At 40.6% G+C, this 20,917-nt stretch overlaps 1 protein-coding gene across 1 annotated transcript in view; it reads right to left on the bottom strand.

Moving 5' to 3' along the window:
* Nucleotides 1-20,917, bottom strand: part of ASIP (agouti signaling protein) — a 28,730-nt gene that overhangs the window by 4,121 nt on the left and 3,692 nt on the right. The window contains exon 2 of the mRNA XM_014053146.2: nt 10,720-10,880. Coding sequence (XP_013908621.1) covers nt 10,720-10,879 — 160 coding nt within the window. The 5' untranslated portion in view covers nt 10,880. The remainder of the gene's footprint in view (nt 1-10,719; nt 10,881-20,917) is intronic.

Below are 20,917 nucleotides of genomic sequence, written 5' to 3'. Positions count from 1 at the left end.
CTCCGAGAGGAATACGAGGTCGAGCATGTGACCCGCCGAATGGGTTGGGCCCCGAATTACTTGGGTCAAGCCCATGGCTGTCATGGAAGCCATGAACTCCTGTGCCCCATCAGAGTTTTCACCGAGCGACGGCAAATTAAAGTCCCCCAGGACCATCAACCTAGGGAACTCAATTGCCAGCTCGGCTACCGACTCGAGGAGCGAGGGGAGGGCTGCTGCAACGCTGTTGGGAGGCAGGTACGTTAACAGCAGACCCACTTGGCCCTTGAGGTCCAACTTTATCAGCAGAGACTCACACCCAACAAGCTCCGGAGCAGGGACCCTACGAGGAACTAACGACTCCCGGATAACAATGGCCACACCCCCACCCCTTCCCTGGGCTCTCGGCTGGTGTAGCACCTTAAATCCTTCTGGGCACAGCTCTACAAGGGGGACTCCTCCCTCTGGGCCCAGCCAGGTTTCAGTAATACATGCCAGGTCTGCCCTCTCGTCTAAAATTAAGTCCCGGACGAGAGGAGCTTTGTGTACAACAGACCTGGCATTTAGCGACAACAGCCTGAGACCAGGGTCCTGATTACTTGCGCCATCTGGTCTCGGAGTGGGACTCATAGGGCCGGAAGGAGGGATCTCTGTAATGTAGCGAACCCTCCTTCCCCGGTAATGGCCTGCCCTAAAGTCCCCGCCGTATCTGCCCCTCCCTGTTACGACCGTAATACCCCGACCCTCTCCCGTGTCTCTGGTCCCCTCAACCACCCCCATGGCCCCCGCATCTCCCGGCAGGTCCTCCGAATCACACATACTCATGCACTCCCCCAAACAGTCCCCACGTAAGAGTTAAAAACACAAAAATTTACAACAATATGATAATAAAAAGTGGGACATTCATTCATCTCATACGTATCTCATGCATATCCCATACAAAGAGAGAAGAGAAAGATGAAAGAAAAGAAAGAAACTAAAATAGTTGCGCAGTTGATTAAAATTTAAGGTGCGAGTTCAGATGGCAAAATTGGCTCTTAATGTTCGGAGTTAAAGTGGCTAGGGACCAGTTATAGTTCAGATGGAATATACGGGGGAGTGTCTTGTTGCCCCTCTCTTCTTTTGCAAATTTGTTGGTCAAAAGGTCCTGCGGGGGTTCAGTGCGAACACACAATACTGCCGTCGTCTGTCCACCCACAGCCCAGGTCCAAAATTTCCTTCTGGGGGTAAAACCAGTATAATAGTGATGTCTTAGCCCTGTCTTTCAGGGCTAAGAAAGACAGGATCACAGGCCCTAAATATATGGGTGAGGGAAGTCAGACAGTCAAAGTCCAGAGTGGCAGGAAACCAATGTTGGTAAAAAAGGTAGCGTTGAAACCAATGTTGATGGAAAAGGCAGCGTTGGAGAAGATGGTAAAGATGGTATAGATGGTATTGGGATAGAAGCTCCAAAGGGGCTAAGATGGAGTCTCTTAACAACAACGGGCGGCAATGATCGTACCAACCAGGACTAGATCGTGAGTCCAATGTCCAATGTCCAGTAGCCGTGAGTAAGGAACCATATGGTAAAGTCCCGTATAAGTAAGAGCGAACTGAAGGCCAGGGAGAAAAGGAGAGGCCGTGCTGTAAAAAAGGCCTAGGGGGTAGATTAAGGGGTTGTGGTAATGGCCGCAAGGCCAGCTGCCAGGTCTTATACCGCCCCATATCAAACCAACTACCCCTCTATAAAGTCAGCAACAGAGTCTAAAGAGATTCCAAGGAAAACAGGGCCAAAGATGTCGAAAAACGCCAAAAACATCCAGTAATATAATCCACCAGAGTAGAAAGGGAGGGGGGGGGTGCCTAAAGAGACTACAGCAGCCGGGAGAAAACCAGCTGCCTTGCCTCCTCCAGCATCGTTCGAATCACCCACCTCCTTTGAATAACAATAGTCCTCCGGAGACAACTAAGCACCAGGGTCCTCCCAATCAGCAAAGGAAATAGGGCTAAAGCTAGGACCATAAAAGATCGTAAAACGCTGGTCCAAAGCTGCTTGTGGGTGACTAAAACGCCTAAGGCTTAAAAACGCCGAAGCAAAGCCTTTAGCGCAGCGCCGCCATTCCGCCAGCCTAAACGAGCACTGCAAAGCACACTCCGGGCTGCCGCGTGGGACAGAGGACGTTTGGGAGCGTCGACCCTCCGAAAGATTGTTTGTTCAGCTCCCCAGGATCTCGCTCCGTTGCAGGGACCCTGTTTTGTAAGGCTCCGATCCAGAACGGCGGTTTATTTGCTCCACCGGACGGAGCAAAGGAAACCAGCGGCCATCCTGCCTCGCACATGCGCACAAGAAGGATGGTGTGGGAGCAGTCACAGCTGGGTATTGTCACGGTTTATCTGCCTGGAGACTGAGGTAAATCTTGAGGCCACACCTCTACTCCTCCTCTGACTCTCCAGATTAACTGATGGTCCAGTCAAGGTGACTCTAGAAGGAGGGGAACAGGGTAACCCCCCCACTCCCCTCCTGATCCCTGACTGACTGGTAACTATCTGCTCTCAGGCCCATCCTGCGCAGGGCACGCTACGGGCAGGAAGTGACTGTTCCCACACCATCCTTCGAGACATGCAGTTCAGGTAAGACCAACTGATAATCTCCGAAGTGAGATGTGGGAGGAATCACAGCTGGGACATACAAAAGCTAGGTGTCCCTGGGAGGGTCCATAGGCCTGAGTCCCCCCGAATGTCTAGCACTCTCTGGAGAACTCTCCTCCCAAAAGATGCTTCCACAGAGGCACAGATGAAGGGAGAGGGCAAAGCCCATGCTGCCACCCTGCATATGTCCTCGATGGGAGCCTGGGTGGCCCAGGCCGCTGAGATGGAGTGTGTGGTTAAATGCAGCACTGCAGGCTACTGCTAGATCAGCAGGTCAGCGTTTCAAATCTCACCGGCTCAGGGTTGACTCAGCCTTCCATCCTTCCGAGGTGGGTAAAATGAGGACCCAGATTGTTGGGGGCAATATGCTGACTCTCTGTAAACCGCTTAGAGAGGCCTGAAAGGCCTATGAAGCGGTATATAAGTCTACTGCTATTGCTATTGCTATTGTGGTGATGCCCTCAGGCAGCGGGAGCCTCCGTGCCTCTTAGGCCTTGGAGATGGCCAGTCTGATCCATCTACTGATGGTGGCTGGGGAGACCTTCGCTCCCCTAGTAGCCAGGTGGAAGGAGATGAAGAGGGCCTCCAACCTCCAAATGGCCGATGTGCACTTCAGATAAATGCGCAATGCCCTCCTGACATCAAGACGATGCCCTCCACTGGAAGGAGCTGGACAAAAGTCCGGGAGAACAATCTCCTGAGCCCAATGAAAGGGGGAATTAATCTTTGGCATGAAGGCTGGGTTGAGCCTTAGGGCAACCCTGTTGCTGTGGAAGGTGCAGAGATCCACCCTAGTCGACAGTGCGTTAATCTCTGACAACCTCCTGGCGGAGGTGATGGCTATGAGGAACGCTATTTTGAGTGTAAGCAGTTGCAGACTCACCTCACTCAGCGGTTCAAAGGGTGCTTCCAGGAGTGCCTGGACCACTGTGGGCAGGTCCCAAGAGGTAAAGCGGTGGATCACCGGGGGCCAGAGGTTGGTGTCTAGACTAGTCTGGAATTTAATAATTTAAGGTCTAGGATGGCCCTCCATGCTCCAGAGTTCTTGGGGACCACAAAGAAATTAGAATAGAATCCTGATTTCTTCTCCTCCTCCGGCACCAGCTCCACAGCTCTGATCTCCAGTAGAGGCTGTATGGCCTTGCGCATGAGGGAGTGCTTGGCTAGGTTCTTGGAGGAGGAAAAGACCCGGAATCTATTCGGGGGTTGTGAGCGAAACTCCAGGTGGAACCCGAACCTGACTGTAGCACCCATGCATCTGTAGTGATGCCAGCCCAACGATCCACGAACAAAGTAAGGCGGCCACCAATGGGGTGATTCGATCCTGAATCACTTGTTTCTGCGGAAGGGGCGGCCGCCCCCCCTCGAAAGGGACACTTACTAGACTATTGGAACCTGTCCCTGTCCCTAGAGAACTGTCTACCCCCCTGTCTGGGGAACCTGGGCACAGAGTACCTCGGTTGTTGGAAGTCCTGCTTGGGTGCTCGAAAGTTGGATCTTCTGGGATAGGGTGCCGAACGGTGATCCGATCGCTTTGACGTGGATGGGAAGATCTTTCACTTGTTCTTGTCCTTGATGAGGATGGGGTCCAGGGATGGACCAAAAGGTTTTCCTCCCATGTACTCTGTGTCTGCCAAATACCATTTTGCACGGAACTCCTCCTGCCAGTTACGCAGCCACAACAAATGTCTGGATGCCACTGACAAGGATAGAGTCCGCATCCAGTGTGGTGTCCGCTGAGAACTGGGTGGCTGCCATCACCTTTGTGATGTCTTGCAGGAGTCTAACGTCCGAAGCCAGGATTCTGTCTTGGAGTGCTCCAGCCATAGCAAGGTGGACCTGTTGAAAAAGGAGGCTGCTGCGGCAGCCCTGATTGCCCACGATACCGCCTGGAATGTCCTGCTCATTACTAACTCCGCCTTCCTGTCCTTTGGTTTCAGGCAATTGAAAATGTCTCCTGTCACCGCTGGTGAGGAGGGGGCCAGGCTAGCCACCGGGGCACCCACTGAGGGAACCTGTAAGGCTTGATCAAAGTTAGTATTAAGGTTATAGAATCTGCGATCATTGCTACCCAGAGTGGTAAAGGTGCCAGGCTGAGCCCATTGTGACTTAGCACCTCTAGGAACAGGTCTGGGGTAGGGATCTCCTCCCTCTCCACCTGGGGTCTGTGGAAAGGACCCTTCTTGGCTCCCCTGCTCATGCTAGAGGTAGCAGAGTCATGGCTGGCTACTGGAACATCCAGGTCTGCTGTGGCCTTAGCTATGCACAGCAGGGAACTAAAGAGAGCAGATGGCTGGGGCCTCAGGAGCTTGGACTTTTTTGTCATCAGAGAAGCCGACCTCCTTAAGCTCCCCCTCCTCTGATCTCGACTCCTCGCTAGCCGTGGAGGGAGAGTCTGATCTGAGGTCTCTGGAGGTGGAAGGACCATGTAGGTCTAGATGACCTTGAGGTGGCTTGCGAGCAGCCTTGCTTCTAGGCCCTGAAACTGATGCTGCCCGACCGAGGAGATGCCCTGGGGAGTAGCTCTGGCTAAGACCTCCTGGAAACTCTGGGAGAGCTCCGGATAGGCTGGAGATATCCTGGGGGGATCTGGATCTGCACTGGGAGTGGGGCCTTGCGGAGCCAGATGTTGCCTTGGCAAGCTGCTAGAATGGCATCCAAAGGGGTTTCCTCGCGCTCTGGAGGGGTGAACTGGAGATAGGGAGGGATAGGGAACTACCCCCTTTGGGAACCATGTGGTGACGCTGTTAAGCCAGGAGGATCCCTAGGGGAGACGGCCCTGACTGGAGAATGGGATCTGGCCGGGGAAGGTCTGATAGTATTCCTATTTCTCCTGCCTGCTGCCTTACTTCCTTCTTAGCATGTTCCCTCCTCGATGACTTGGAGGTACACTTCCTTGCTGCGGATCTGCCCCTCTCTGTTGGATTGGGCCCCCGGGAGGTCCCCTCTCCCGGGTCTGCAACCCTTGGGGAATCGGTCCTGACCGTCCTGTGCTTCTCGAACTGTCCGCCATTGCGACCCTACTCACGGTTAGCCAATCCAACTCCTCTCTCTCTCTCTCCATTGAAACCAGTCAACAGGCTGCCTGCAAAGGCTCGGTACTCCCTCGGCTCTTCGCTCTTCAGCCATGCCGCCGATCAATGGCCTGAGTTAAGACCATCCCACTGTCAGATGCTGTGGCTCTCCCCGGATTACCGGCGGAGTTTTGGCCCAATCTTCTACTGTGTGCTGGTGGTGGTCAAGGGCGCTTGTGGTCTCTGCGACCAGAGACTGGAGCTGCGCTCCGTGTGTATGCCCTGGCACCTAAGATGGTGACTGCCGACCACGACGTCCGAACATGTGAGCTGACTCTGACTGAGTCGCTCTCTTCCTTCCTGTGCCTTGAGATCCTCGCGGAGAAGCCTGAAGCTGTAGCCGCACTTGTGCGCGGAGCCTGGGGCTCCCCCCCATGCTGCTGGGCCATGGCTCGGGAGCCTCTCAGCAGCGCTAACTACTTCTGTGCTCAGGCTGATTAAGAGCGCATGAGACGAGGTAAGTTTTTACGATCAAGAGAAAGCTAAAATTTAAAGTAAATCACGTACCAAGGAGAGCCAGGTATTTAGCTCCTTCTGGGCCGAAGACTGAGATTAATCTGGGGAGTCAGAGGAGGAGTAGGGATGTGGCCTCAAGATTTACCTCAGTCTCCGGGCAGATGGGCCGTGACAATACCCAGCTGTGACTCCTCCCACGCCCCACTTCAGAGACAAGCGAAATACTGAATATTTATGTAAAAAAATGGACTAAGGTGGGATGAAACTAGTAATTTAATTCAATTTGGCAAAACAAAGATACTTTTTATTGCAATTAAAAATTAAAATAAAAAAGCTTTAAAAGAATTGTTTTATTAAAAAAATTAAAACAATTAAATTGTTGTGTGTATCAATGTTTTTTATAAGTTTAAATTAAAAGAGAGTATTTTACTGTCCTTGTGTATGCATTGTAATTTTATCTTTAAAGTAAGGAAAGTTAAAAGTTGACTTCACTATGCTATTTTGAAGATCTATGAAGGTAACCCACAGAAAGCAATATATTTCTTTGTTTCTTCACGTTATCTGCATTTACCAGCCTCAACTTAAAAGCTGAAGGCTGAGAAAAAAAGAAGGGATGTGAGGGTTTAATCCCTCTCCACTCTGCAGTCTGCCCCTAAAAACAAACTGTTTTGCTTTTAGGACTAAATATTTATCCTTTCCTCACGGCTGTCTGAATCTCATTTTCATTTATTCTTTTGCAACCCTGGTTTGAGTTGGAACTCCAATTTATTCTTCTGACAAAACTAATGCACAAAAATGAAAAGTAAATACATTTGAACATTTAAATAATTGAATAATTGACATTTAAATAAATTAAATTGAATAAATAAAAATTATGAACATCCAGAAAGCCATGCAACCATTTCTTCCTTTTTGCTTTTGCAGAAAGGGCGATTGGTGATTAGTACCACAGTGCCTTGCTATCTGAAAGCAGGGAGGCAATCTCAAGAACTGCAAAGTAGCTTAAATTGTTATTTAAAGTACAAAATAAAATGTTGTTCTCTTGATAAGTTGGAGTGCCTACAGGCAGATTCAGGCCTTTGATATTCTCTTCCATTAGTTTTTCACTGCCTCATTAATAGCTAGAGTTATTCTAAGACAGATAGACAAACATATGGGTCAAAAAAACTCTTTCAATGTCCATGAAGTTTTAATCTCTAACTGAATGCACTATCACCCTATGCCTCTCCATTAATTTCCCTCAATAAATTCTTAAATAGAAGACTGTCAGATTAGTTGTTCTCAATTATAAAACAGCCTTACTCACATGGCCCATCTGCTCTGATTTTTCCCAGTTTTCAAAAATGACCATGTATGAGTTACAACCTTAGTTTAACAATTACATTCCACATAACTTTCAAATTTTCACCATTACAGCCAGATGTAATCCAAAGTCAAACCGTATGTAATGTGGAAAAAAACATCTTATGTCCCTTCAGTTGATGAAGTATACAAAGTAAGACTTCTTATGACTAAGGAAACACCTTAGCTATGGTGTGAATCAGGTTGATTCCCTCTCTACTAAGCATTTCCAGATGCTTCTAAATTTCATCACATAAACCATTGCTGGCTTTGAATTCACTTGAATGCTATTTGTCTTGAAGGCCATTATATAGTTAAGAAGCTTTGTTGTACCACATTCTCCCTTTCCTTGACTTCACCTGTGACAAAAACGATTAAGGATGTGGTTAGTATAGTTAGGGTAACACAGAAACTAATCCTTCTTTTTCCTTTCAACATTGTTTCCTCCACCTTCTTCATTTTTCACCTCCCCTTCTGAATGCAGTATGATATATTTACCAATCTTATCCTTAAACCAAGAGATGCCATGGGAGAAAGAATCACTGTTGTCTAATAGAGACATCTTTAGAGTGAAACCTGAATTATTATGTAATGGAACAAAGTTAAATTTTGTCATTGTCTAAAGAGAGCATATAAGGGTGAAAAATCTGGACCAGTAGTAATTCTGAACAAATTGCTAGTTAGGAAGAGCTTTAAAACAAGCAATAAAAAGCAACTGTATTAAGATGTATTATTATTTAAGCTAAATATTGTTTTGAAGCCCCAGATAGCTAGCAAATATAATCCATAGTTTAATGCATTCAGCCCGTGGGCTGGGAGTTGACACCCCTGCTTTAGAAGATTTGATGATTACTAATATCACTAGAATAAACTCTGACCTATTAACTAAGTAATCATGAAAGTCATAATGATTTAATTAACAATATATGAGCAGATGGCTAACAGCAAAAAATGTTCCTATCGTTCCCAGTAAGTCTGTGAAGTACTGTACCTTTATATAAATTGGCCTTGATGTTTCAGTTGGCTCATCTGCTGAACTTTGTATGGGTTCAATTAAAATAGACTAGTAATGTTTCTTTTTGTTTCTTTTTAAAGATGAAAAGATTTATGAGTGTGACTGTGAAGTTGAGGTTTGCAAATATAGGTAAGATCTAAATTGCTCAGTATCTAATCTGGAATATAAATTTTTGATTTCAGACATTCACTTTGATTTTCTATTTCTCCCAGAACAAAATAAAATAACAATGTAATGACTATGGTAAATTGGAATTAAATTATATCATCTTTTATACTTGTAAATTTAAATTAGTACTTTCTGTTCTGCTTATTTAATGTAAGAAGAGCGAGCCCTTATCTTGTTCCTCGTTTTTAGCAACTTTAAATGTATTTCACTTAACCATTTAGTTTTCACAAAAATTCAAGGTTTTGAAATATTTCAGCAATGTTATGGGATTATGTTATCTGGTTTATTTCTTTTTAGAATTTTTCCATAAATGTTCTATTTTATTCTGTTGTTTTATTGTATGCTACCTAGGGTCAGACTGCACCTAAATTTAATAAAGTAAATTCAATTTTTGGGGGGCTCTGGCCAGCCCCTTGCCCCCTAGTTGCCACTTTAATCGTATCTGCCATATTATATTATGGTGAGAGAGAACAGTGTCCATATGTAACTGGTTAAATTTTTTATCTGTTTATGTGATATATAGTTTAATTGCAATGTTTGCATGCTGATTTTTTATTCAAAAGCAAACACAGAGCATTTATCCTGGCACCTGTCCTCTAGAATGATATTCTTCCAGAGATCTGAATTGCTGCCAATTTGGTGATATTCCTGAAATCTTTAAATCTTATCTCTTCTCCCAGGCCTTGTGATTTACATTTGTGGAGCCCTTGTTTTATTTATTTTTAAATGTAAACCAGTCAGACTTGTTCTAGAGTCAATAATACTAACAACAACAACAAAAACTGGGAACATAAAGTGGAAAAAGTTATCGAAAATGAGAAGGTGAAGATCTTGTGGGACTTTTCAATACAGACAGATCGTCATTTAGAACACAATAAGCCATATATCACAGTTGTCGAAAAATGAAGCATATAATTTATTGTTATTGCTGTACCAGTAGATTCCAGAGTCGAAGAAAAAACTGGAAAAAAATAACAAAATATCCTGACCTGGCCATCAAAACTACACAATTATGGATGAAACATGTAACAGTGATACCCATTGTCATTGGGATTCTTGGTACCATGTCCAAAATTTTATAAAATACATCAAGAAATTGAAGCTTCCTGCAATAACACTAGCAGAACTGCAAAAAACTGTGCTACTGAGAACATCATATATTTTAAGAAGACACTTCTTTGATACCTAGGACGCTGGCAGCAACACATATTAACATTAGTACAAGTCAATGGCATTTGTGACACATCTTTAAATGTTCAGTTGACTGAGTTTCATGTTTAATAAATAAAGAAATAATAATAATACCACCACTACCAATAGTAATAGCTGCTTTGGGTGCAATCCCAAAACACCAAGAGCTTCAGTTGAATACCGCTAACACCATCAAACAACAATAGCTGTCTATCTAAGGTCCTTGGGTGGGATTTGATGGATGGATAAAATATGCCAAATCTGGTCTAAACATCTGGCTGACCATAATCACATAGTTGGCCACACATGGATACAGGTATATAGAAATCATACTTTACCATTCAAACATGATTAGAATGATTTTGTGCCATGAAGGTGGTGTCAACTCCTACAAACTACATGATAGATTTTCTTCATGATTATTAAACTAGATTAAATGATTACATTCTATCATTAACATCTATTGAGAAATTGTACCTGGGGATTTTGAAGATTTAGTAATTTTGTCACTTAGAGAGACAAGTGTGGAGGTTTTCAAAAAGGAAGTTTTTGAGCAATAGCTGAAAAACCTCTTATCCCTCTTATCCCTTATTTGTTCTATCTACAAATAGAAAGTAAAATAAAAACATAGATGTGCTGTCAGTATTATTGAAACATCCTCACCATTTAAATACTATTTTGATGACTATTCCATTTTATTCACAATTCCATCTGTTAGAAGAAAAATATAGGTATATGAGAATGTTGCTTCACAGATTTCATTTCACAATGTAGTACTGAAAAGAAAGAGAGGAGATAGGAGGAAAGGCAAGGAATCTGTCTTCATTCATGGCCTTAAGATTCAAAATAGGATTCATTTTTACCAACCTACTATAGAGATGGGAGGGAGATCTGGCATCTTGATTTTGTTGTTATTTATTGCATTGCTGTCCGAGTTCTGCTTTTCCTCAAATATCATGTAACAATAGCTGGTTGTAAGCAACATGCAGCAAAGAAGGAAGCTCAGGGGAAAGTTCTTATATTCCATTCTGGAAGGCAAAAAATAAAATATGTTTTTGCTAAGGTCTCAGATACTTAAAGAAAAAAAATGGTAGGTCATATATCAAAAGTATAGCCAATTTTTTTTAGCGTCTGTGTTTCTTTGTCCTCCCTCCTCACTTATCATTCCTTTGCTATAATGGACCATTGCAGTTTTAGTCTGTTACAACAAAATAAAAAAAGTGTAGAAAGACATATTCACCATTGATTAAAATGAGATGAGAACATATTTGATCAACAGAATTAAATAATTATTGCATAAAGAAGTGATTTTAAATCCCTTTTCATCCTTTCTTGAATATCTCAATGTGCTGAGTGTATAGGTTTCCTTCCAAGAAGCAGTTCTGAATAATTCAATAAACTCAAAAAACAATATAAGCACTATTTACAATGTCATGTTAGATTATAATTATGAAATTATCTGCAATAAAATTTTAATTAAATAATTCTGCAAAACACTTAAAGTCAGGAACAAAACTAAAACCTCTAGTTTATGTCTGAGAGATAACTTTTTGCAAAAACTCATATATCCATTGATTTAAAAATTTGGTTTGGTAAAATATATATGGGTCAAATACAGAAATTCACAATTGCGTATAGTTTATATATGTTTATTTACTTATATTTTTATTATATTATGTATTTATTAGATTTATTTGCTGCTCATCTGGCCCTCAGGCAGCTCTGGGTGGCTTACAAAATTAAAAGCTATAAAACCGTGAAACATAAATATTTCTAAAAACAATAACAGAATTTAGCAAAAAAGCAAAATTACAGTTAAAATGAAATAGGGGAGAGCAGGGGGAGAGGTTTCACATTTGGGGCAAGGTTAAATATATTTACATAGCAATTACATTTTAGGCATGTGACATTAGAGCCATTTCAAATTGCACAATTATTTTCTTAATTTAAAAACCTTGCAGAATGAAACATATCATCAGAAAATAATCTGTTCAATAGATAATGTCCCTTTTTTATTCTTGCAATTTTCCTTTATTGTTCTCAGACCTTCAAAATACTTTCAACTCTCTGGTAAAAGTTTTAAAATATAGGCACTCACATATAAATACATAAAATAGACAAAATGTGTTTGTTAGTCAACAATTAAGATAATGTATTGAGTGTCTAGAAATTGTAGTACATACTTTCTATAAATCCAAACCTTTATTTCCTTCTTTGTGTAATAATATTCAGTTAAAAAAGAAGGGAGGATAAAATTATTTGTGATAAAAATAAACAAAATGTTACCTTGGTCTATTAGTAGGTAAATTTGACAATATTTGCAGACTATTTTGAAATGTTAATATTTTCTCTTCTTTTAGCATCGAAATAGCTCCTATCAAACACTACCTCTACTGATGCACACAATTCATTTTGTCTATGTAAATATCAAAACATCAGTATAATAATTCTAGATTCTTTAAAGAATAGAAATTCTAGAATAAAATTTAAATATTTAACATCCATAGAATTAAAGATGCATGGAATTGAGTATCAGAAAAAGAAAAAGGAGCTTTTATCCATAGAACAAAATTGAGTAACAAGGCTGAAACCAACCAATTAGAAAAGAAATAAAAATTTGAACTTTATTGATACAAAAACCAAAACACAAATCATGTATGGTGTGTTTGGATTTCATTTCTTTCAGGAAAATAATTACTCTTACCTCCAATTGACATTTAAAAAATACTACATATATGCAATCTTTTATTTTTCAAAAATAGTTTTTATTAAACATTTTTACCTTTAAAAATAGGAAAAAAACACACAAGAAAAACAAAAAACAAAACATACATAACAATATAAAATAATTGTACAGTGTTCTGTATCGGCATTCATGTTTAGCCTTTACAGTTCTCTATTCTGCATTGCCTTCCAGTTGATTTTACCTTGTCTAATAATATAATAACAGTAGTACTAACATTTGTAATAATATTAATTGTTCTTATCACCATATATATGGTGATATTGTACATATATGCAATCTTTATTGCAGAAAATACAACCAAATGGCAAAAAGCAACAAAAAAGAAATTAAAAATGCAGAATTTCTGAAGATATATTATATGTATTCATTTACCTTAATCCATATTTACATAATAATAATAATAATAATAATAATAATAATAATAATAATAATAATATATTTTTAAAAGCCCCAATGGAGATTAAAAATAAAAATATTTTTCCCAATAAATAAGCCACTGCTTACAATACTGATTTTAAATATAAAAATGAAAAGATGGATAGAAAGATGATTCCAAATATTGTTTGGCTCGTTCTTAATTAAATTTTTCATAGCTATCTTAAAAAAGAAAAATCCCACAAAATTTTTACAAGTTAAGGGACAGAACTGAAAATTCTGATAGAGAGATTTATCTTATCTAATTGGCAAAAGACTAGTATACTCACTACTTACTAGTAAAAATTTGAGCAGCTTTTCTCTATTTTGTCTTCTTGGCTCTAGTAGAATATGGGCAATCTCCTAGATATTAGGTAGAGGACCCTCCCCCCCAGGAATTCTGTAATCCACATCTGTTTGTAGCATACCTGGGCTGGTTTGCTCTTATTATGGCCCACAATTTAATTTGCTGCATATGGTAATGTGATTTTACTGACGATAATATATAACACACACACGCGCGCGCGCACACACACACACACAGTACTTTGCAGAGCAAATTTGAATTGATTTGATGTAATTTTAATCAAGAGAGACTTCTACTAACTTTAAGGAAAATGTCACAACATGCATTTCAGATACAAATAATTTCAAATAATTGAAAAGTATTCACTAATACTTCCAGCCCTGATTTCTTTTAATAAGGACTAACCCTGTTTGCTGCCTAAGAAGAAAATTACTGTGCAAAATAAGCACGATTATCAATATTTTTTAGCCTTTTTCATGTATTAATTTGAAAAAGAAATTATAAGTTAGTAGTTGGTTACAACAAAAAGAGCAAATAACCTGCCAGAAACACTTATTTTAATAGCCTTTTCTTCTAATATTGATCAGCAAGATAAATGTCAATATTTCAATCTATTATAAAACTGTTTTAAGAAAACTCTTTTAAAATATTTTCCCATGTCTAGGAATAATTTTCAATAATACATTATTTAACATTTTTTGTTTCAGTAAACAAAAAATGTTTAGCACCAAGTTAAAATAATGTGCTACAGTTTGGAGATAGTAGAAGACATTTGAGCATTTCTCTTAAGTACCTGGAGCCAAGGCAGACCAAGGAAACAACAACCAACGTCTTAATAGCTGGCCTTCAACAACCCAGTTAACAACTAAAAGCAACACGCAAGCAGGAACCACATTAATACTACATTCTGGAGAAAGATACTTTCCCTGAGGATGGGCTCCAGCACGAGTCTGAAAGCATGGAAGACTGAACATCTGATTCTAGTGACTAGCTCAACTCCCGAAGGACTCCGGGCGGCTCACAATAGACAAGGGAAGGGGGATAAATAGACAAAGACAACACTTTAAAACGCAACATTCACAATTTCCGTGGGGCTGGATGTTTCACAAGCCCCCCGGCCTGCTGGAGCAGCCAGGACTTGGTGGAGGCTTTCATAATGCCTCTGATCCTTGGATGTCACTCTATGGGTTATTAATGAAGTCTTTAATTCTCCAGAAAACAAATCTGGGAAGAGAATTTATGGAAATGTTTCAGTTTGAGATTACTATATATTGACAATGAGAGTACTTCTTCCTTTTTTAAAATCTTCATCCTGTTGCATGATACTGTTTATTTATTACTTTGACTTATGCTTATTGTTAGGGAACGGATAATGAAACCAGCCAAACACGGAAAACAGTTTGAAATGCAGTTTGTATTCTTCCTTCGGCATGAACTGACCAATAAAGAACTAAGGCAATGGTTCCCAAACTTTTTCAGTCCACCGCCCCCTTGGTGCTACAAACCGATCCTCAGTGCCCCACACCCAGAGGTGGAATTCAATTTTTTTTATGACTGGTTCTGTGGGCGTGGCTTGGTGGGTGTGGCTGGGGGAGTCATGTGACTGGGTGGTTTGCATGACAGAAGGAAGATAGTAACAGTAAAATTCAAAACTGTAACAATTAATTGCACATTTATTCAAAATCCAATTTAAAAACAAAATTGTTGAACATGATCCAGTGATACCAGGTTTTCAAAGTCTGATAGTCATTTATCAAAAATCTTAGTAACTAGTAACTTAGTAAACTTAGTAAAATTTAGTAACTACTTCACTGTTCAGCAAATTCTTAATGTGATGGATGGGCTTGATGAAGTGATTCCAGTTTCCCAATGTCTAGTTTTAAGTCACTTAGCAGGAGTCTTAAATCACCAGATTCAGTAATCTGGAGTCGATTTCTTTGCTTGGAGAGAAGTTGGATTATCACACTGAAGCTACGTTCCATCAAATGATGTTGGAAATGCAACAAGAGTTTCTTAACCATTGTCCATAGTGCAGGATAGCGATCAGAAATTTCTTTCTGTAACCAAAACTCTCGGTACAATTTCTTGAACTTTGGTTTCAGCTCAACGTCACCAAAATTTGCTTGAATTATTTGATGAGATTACTGCATGGTACCTAGGGATTCCCAATATGTAAAGTGAGAATGGGAACATTTTAACAGATCTATATGTTCTTGGGTTATAATTTTCATTAAAGAACCATCGGGATGGAAAGCTGCAGCAACCTCATCAAGACAAAGTGGGAGCGAAGGGAGGTGAAGGGGCCTCCCTTTGATCGCTTGCTCCCCCCACCTGTCAGCACTATGCTAGCCCTGCCCACCGCTCACTGATTGGCTGGCTCACCAATCGCCCCGCCTGTCTCTAAGAGCCCTATCTATAGAAAGCCAAGTAGGGAAAAAGGTAACTGGGTTTAGATAGGGCTTTTAGAAGCAGGCAGGGCGATTGGTGAACCGCCAATCAGTGAGTGGTGGACAGAGCTAGCATAGTGCGGACGGGCAGGAGGAGCGAGAGATCGAGCAGCTTGCGATGGGCGGACTGAGTGAGTGAACTGGTTTTAAATGGCTCACTAGAGGGGCCACCTCCAGCACTCCTTTGCAGCCCCGTTGCCTGTTAGCCCCTCCTGCTGCCTCCTTGACTCTTAGCGCCCCCCTAAGCCATCCCAACGCCCCCCCGGGGGACAGTACCGCCCACTTTGGGAACCACTGCACTAAGGCAATGAATAAATTGTCAGAGCTGCTACCCTGTGCTTCCCACCATCTTTTATAGCTACATTGGTAATTAAGATAAGCCACACCCCGCACGTGTGTACACCCATCACCTTGTGACCCAGAGCAAAACCACTCGGCAATTAATCATGGATTGTTAGTATGAATTTCTTCAGTTTGTGTAGGTGAGTCTTGGCAGTTGGCCCAGTCTTCTCCCCTGAATGGCAGCTTCAGGTCTCGGTGCTGACACTTATGTTTCTACTCAAAGGCAACTACCAAAGTAAACAAAGAAATAAAAAAACCACACTTGAAATGGTGATGAATTACCTGAAATGGAAAAGGCCTATGTTTCCTTGTCCCAAAGTGTAAAGAGCATAGGTCATACACACAACTCCTCTAGGGTCCTCCTCATCATTTGAAGATGGTCATTCTCTCCCAGCTTTGCAGCATTCCAATTGTAATCCTATATATCCGGGATGGTGAACCTATAGCACATGTGCCACAGGTAGCATGCAGAGCCATTTGTCAGGGCACGTGAGGCATTACCCTGTCAGCCGGACAGTGAGCATGTGTGTTTTTAGTCCTCCGGAGGACTAAAAACGGCCCTACAGACTTCCGGTTTGTTTGTAGGGTCATTTTTCATCCTACAGAGCCTTCAGGGAAGTCTCCTGAAGGTTCCTGAAGACTCCAGAGGGCTTAAACCAGCCCTACCAGCAAACCGGAAGTCTGTTCCTGAACTTCCTATTTGCCCGCAGGGCTGGTTTTTTGCGCTCTGGAGGCTTCAGGAGCTTCAGGAGTTGGAATATCTCTGTTGATTGATCACAGGTATTGGTATGTTCAATTATATAGAAATTCAACTAATTAAAGTTTCAGTTTATAGATGTTTCAAATAATTTGAGATGCAAGGTGTATGCAAATCTACAAAATATAATACTGATTATACCAATGATATTAACCCTTTCATTGTTATCCACCCCATCTCTACAACACCCATACCAGACACACCAACAACCTCTGGTGATCACAGAAAAGGAAGTGCAAGTTCTCTTTCACAGTCTGAAGCCAGGAATCTCGTGAAAATAATTATAGACTTCTCACATCCTGGACATAAATTGTTTCAACTCCTACCCTCAAAACGACGCTATAGAGCACTACACACCAAGACAACTAGACACAAGAACAGTTTTTCCCCGAACGCCATCACTCTGCTAAACAAATAATTCCCTCACCACTGTCAAACTATTCATTAAGGCTGCATTACTATTACTATTGCCCATCACTCATCGTTCCTATTGCCCATCTCTGCTCACTTATGACTGCAGGATTGTAATTTTGTTGCTTGTATCCTTATGATTTATATTGATATTGTTTCCTGATTCCTTACTTGTTCCCTATGACTATCATTATGTGCTGTACCTTATGATTCTTGACAAATGTATCTTGTCTTCTTATGTACACTGAGAGCATATGTACCAAAGAGAAACTGTGGGAAGCCTCCCGCATGTTGCAGAGAAACCCACCCCTATATTAAAGCCAACAATCTCCTTTTCAGTCAATATACATATACATGCACATATGTATATGCATATGCATATACTGAATACAGCATTTTTTGACTCCCGAAATCCTGCCTTCTCCACCAAAATGGCCATAGATAGCCTTTAGAAGCCTTGCAGAGTGCTGTTTTTGGGCTGTTTTTGCTCAATATTGCCTCCCCAGCCCCCAGGAGCACTCTATAAGCATTATAAAGGCTATGCATGCCCTTTTTTTGACAAAAAATGGGCCATTTTTGTTTGTTTTTTGGGGGGGCACTGCCCATGAGCACTCTACAAGCGTCCTAAAGGCTATTCATGCCCTTTTTAAAAAAAAATATGGGCACGTTTTCATGAAGAATGGGCCATTTTTGGGAGGTCTGCAGAATGTAAAAACATTTTTTTTTAATTTGCCTCTTCAAAATTTTGGTGCATCTTATATTCCAGTGTGTCTTATACTCTGAAAAATACAGTACCTACACACACACACACACACACACACACACACACACACACACACACACACAGAGTATGTATGTATGTATGTATGTATGTATGTATGTATGTATGTACGTACGTACGTACGTATGTATGTATGTATATATCAGACTTTCACCCTTTCGAAGTCAGTAAAAAGAGGACCCAGATTGTTGCAAGCAATATGCTGACTCTGTAAACTACTTAAAGAGGCCTGTAAGGCAATATATAATTCTAAGTGCTATTTTGTATTGACACCCATTAGCTGATTTTATAATTGGATACATTGAAATTAGATTGTATTTAATATTGTATGGGAAAACTCTAACCTTTTCCATAGAAATAGATGACAACTCTCTTTGAAATATTTCAGGCACAGTGTCCCTCATGAGGCTTATGGGGGCTCTGAAGGCTTTTCCCAGACATTGTTGCCTATGAATGCTCTCCTAGTCTTAAATGTTTTTAGTCAGAAATTGTAAGTAAAACGTGCCAAGGAAGTGGAATGGACTTAGCTTCTGTATTATATTCCATTGCTAGTATAAAAATATTAAATATTTCCAATAATAATAATAATAAAATAATAACAACAACAACAACAGAAGCAAAATCATAGATCAGCTAATCAGAAGATATAGATTGGATACAAGAAACATCAATGAAGCTGTAGAGATTATAAAACAGCAGATAACAGCAACAGCTAGAAAAATTGAAAGATATGAGGCACGAATCATCCAATATAAACAAAATCAGCAATTTCGATCAGACCAACGACGTTTTTATCAAAGTCTTAATGTGAATGGTGACACCAAAAGTGAAAAACCAGAAAAGCAGGCCACAATTGAATTCTGGAAAGAACTGTGGGAAAATGCAAAGGACTACAATAAGGAAGCAAAGTGGATACACGACTTTGAGAAAAGCATTGGCAACAAACAAATGCAAGTATTAGAAATAACAACTCAGATGGTGAAAAATCAAGTAAAAAAAATAAAGAATTGGACATCACCTGGAAAAGACCAATTACATGGTTTCTGGCTCAAATATCTGACCAGTTTACATGCAATATTGGCCAGGCAACTGAATGAAATTTTACAAAAGGGCCAATTTGATGAATGGTTGACAACTGGAAAAACATACTTGATTCAGAAAGATGCAACTAAAGGAACAACACCTGAAAACTACAGACCAATAACATGCTTGCCAACAACCTTCAAATTACTCACAGGCATTATTGCAGATAACAGTATAGATTATTTGGAAACAAATAACATCTTGCCAGTAGAGCAAAAAGGCAACAAAAGAAGGAGCAGGGGCACAAAAGATCAACTCCTAATGGATAAAATGATATTAGAAAATTGTAAGAACAGAAAAACGAACTTGAATATGGTCTGGATTGATTACAAAAAGGCATTCAACTCATTGCCACATAGTTGGATCATAAAATGCTTAGAAACAACTGGCATTAGCAAAAATATTACAGCCTTTACTGAAAAGGCAATGAAACAATGGAGAACTGAGTTGGCAGTAGGGAATGAGAACTACGTAATGGTTAATATAAAGCGAAGAATTTTCCAAGGTGATTCACTTTCACCTCTTCTCTTCATCATTGAGATGATCCCACTATTAGTAATTTTAAAAAAATGAAATTAGGCTACCAAACAGCCAAAGAAGCCGAAAAAAATTTGCATCTATTATATATGCATGATTTGAAACTCTATGGAAAGTCAGAAATAGAAATCCAATCACTGACAAACACAGTCTGAGTATTCAGCACCGATATTTCAATGTAGTTTGGCATGGAAAAATGCGCCACTGTATCCATAAAAAGGGGCAAAATCACTACATGTGAGGGAATTGAAATGCCCAATGGCCAACTAATTAAATGCAATGAAAATGAAGCCTACAAATACTTAGGCATTCTGCAGTTGGATAACATCAAGCATGAAGAAGTAAAAACTATTGTCAGGGGAGAGTCCACCAACAGAGTTAGGAAAATTTTGAAATCTAAATTGAATGGCGGAAATACAATCAAGGCCATAAATACCTCGGCAATACCAGTTATAAGATACACAGCTGGTATAGTTAACTGGACACAAGCTGATTTGGACATTTTGGACCGAAAAACCAGGAAACTAATGACAATGCACTACAGTTTACATCCACCTGGTGATACTGATAGACTATACCTGTCCTGAAAATCAGGTGGCAGAGGATTATTACAAGTGAAGCAAATAGTTGAAGAAGAAAAACATGCACTGGCTGATTATTTAAAAGAAAGTCAAGAACATCTATTAATCAAAGTAAAGAACAAAAATCTATTGAAGGTCCAACAGACGAAACAAGAATACAGAAAAGATGTGATAAAATCAAGAATGGAAAGTTGGCAGAACAAAGCACTGCATGGCCAATTTCTGGAAAAAATAAAAGATAAAGTGGACAGTGAAAAAACTTGGTTATGGTTAACAGCAGGTACATTAAAGAAAGAAACAGAGTCACTAATCCTGGCTGCTCAAGAACAAGCTATCCGCACAAATGCCATTAAGGTCAAAATCGAAAAATCCTCTGATGATGCCAAATGCAGATTTTGCAAAGAAGCTGATGAAACTGTTGATCACATATTTAGCTGCTGTAAAAAAATCACGCAGACTGATTATAAATTGTGGCACAATTCAGTAGCACAAATGATCCATTGGAATTTGTGCAAAAATTATAATATTAAAACAGCAACAAACTGGTGGGAACATAAGCCTGAAAAAGTCATTGAAAATCAGATGGCCAAGATCTTGTGGGATTTCTGCATACAAACGAACAAGATACTGGCGCATAATACACCAGACATCACACTGGT

Source organism: Thamnophis sirtalis, unplaced genomic scaffold, assembly GCF_051295495.1.
Source record: "Thamnophis sirtalis isolate CommonGarterSnake01/CBP01778 unplaced genomic scaffold, rThaSir2_p1.2 scaffold_7, whole genome shotgun sequence".
Classification (NCBI taxonomy): domain Eukaryota; kingdom Metazoa; phylum Chordata; class Lepidosauria; order Squamata; family Natricidae; genus Thamnophis; species Thamnophis sirtalis.
The sequence above is the reverse complement of the archived record's forward strand: the minus strand, read 5'-3'. Positions and strand labels throughout refer to the sequence as shown.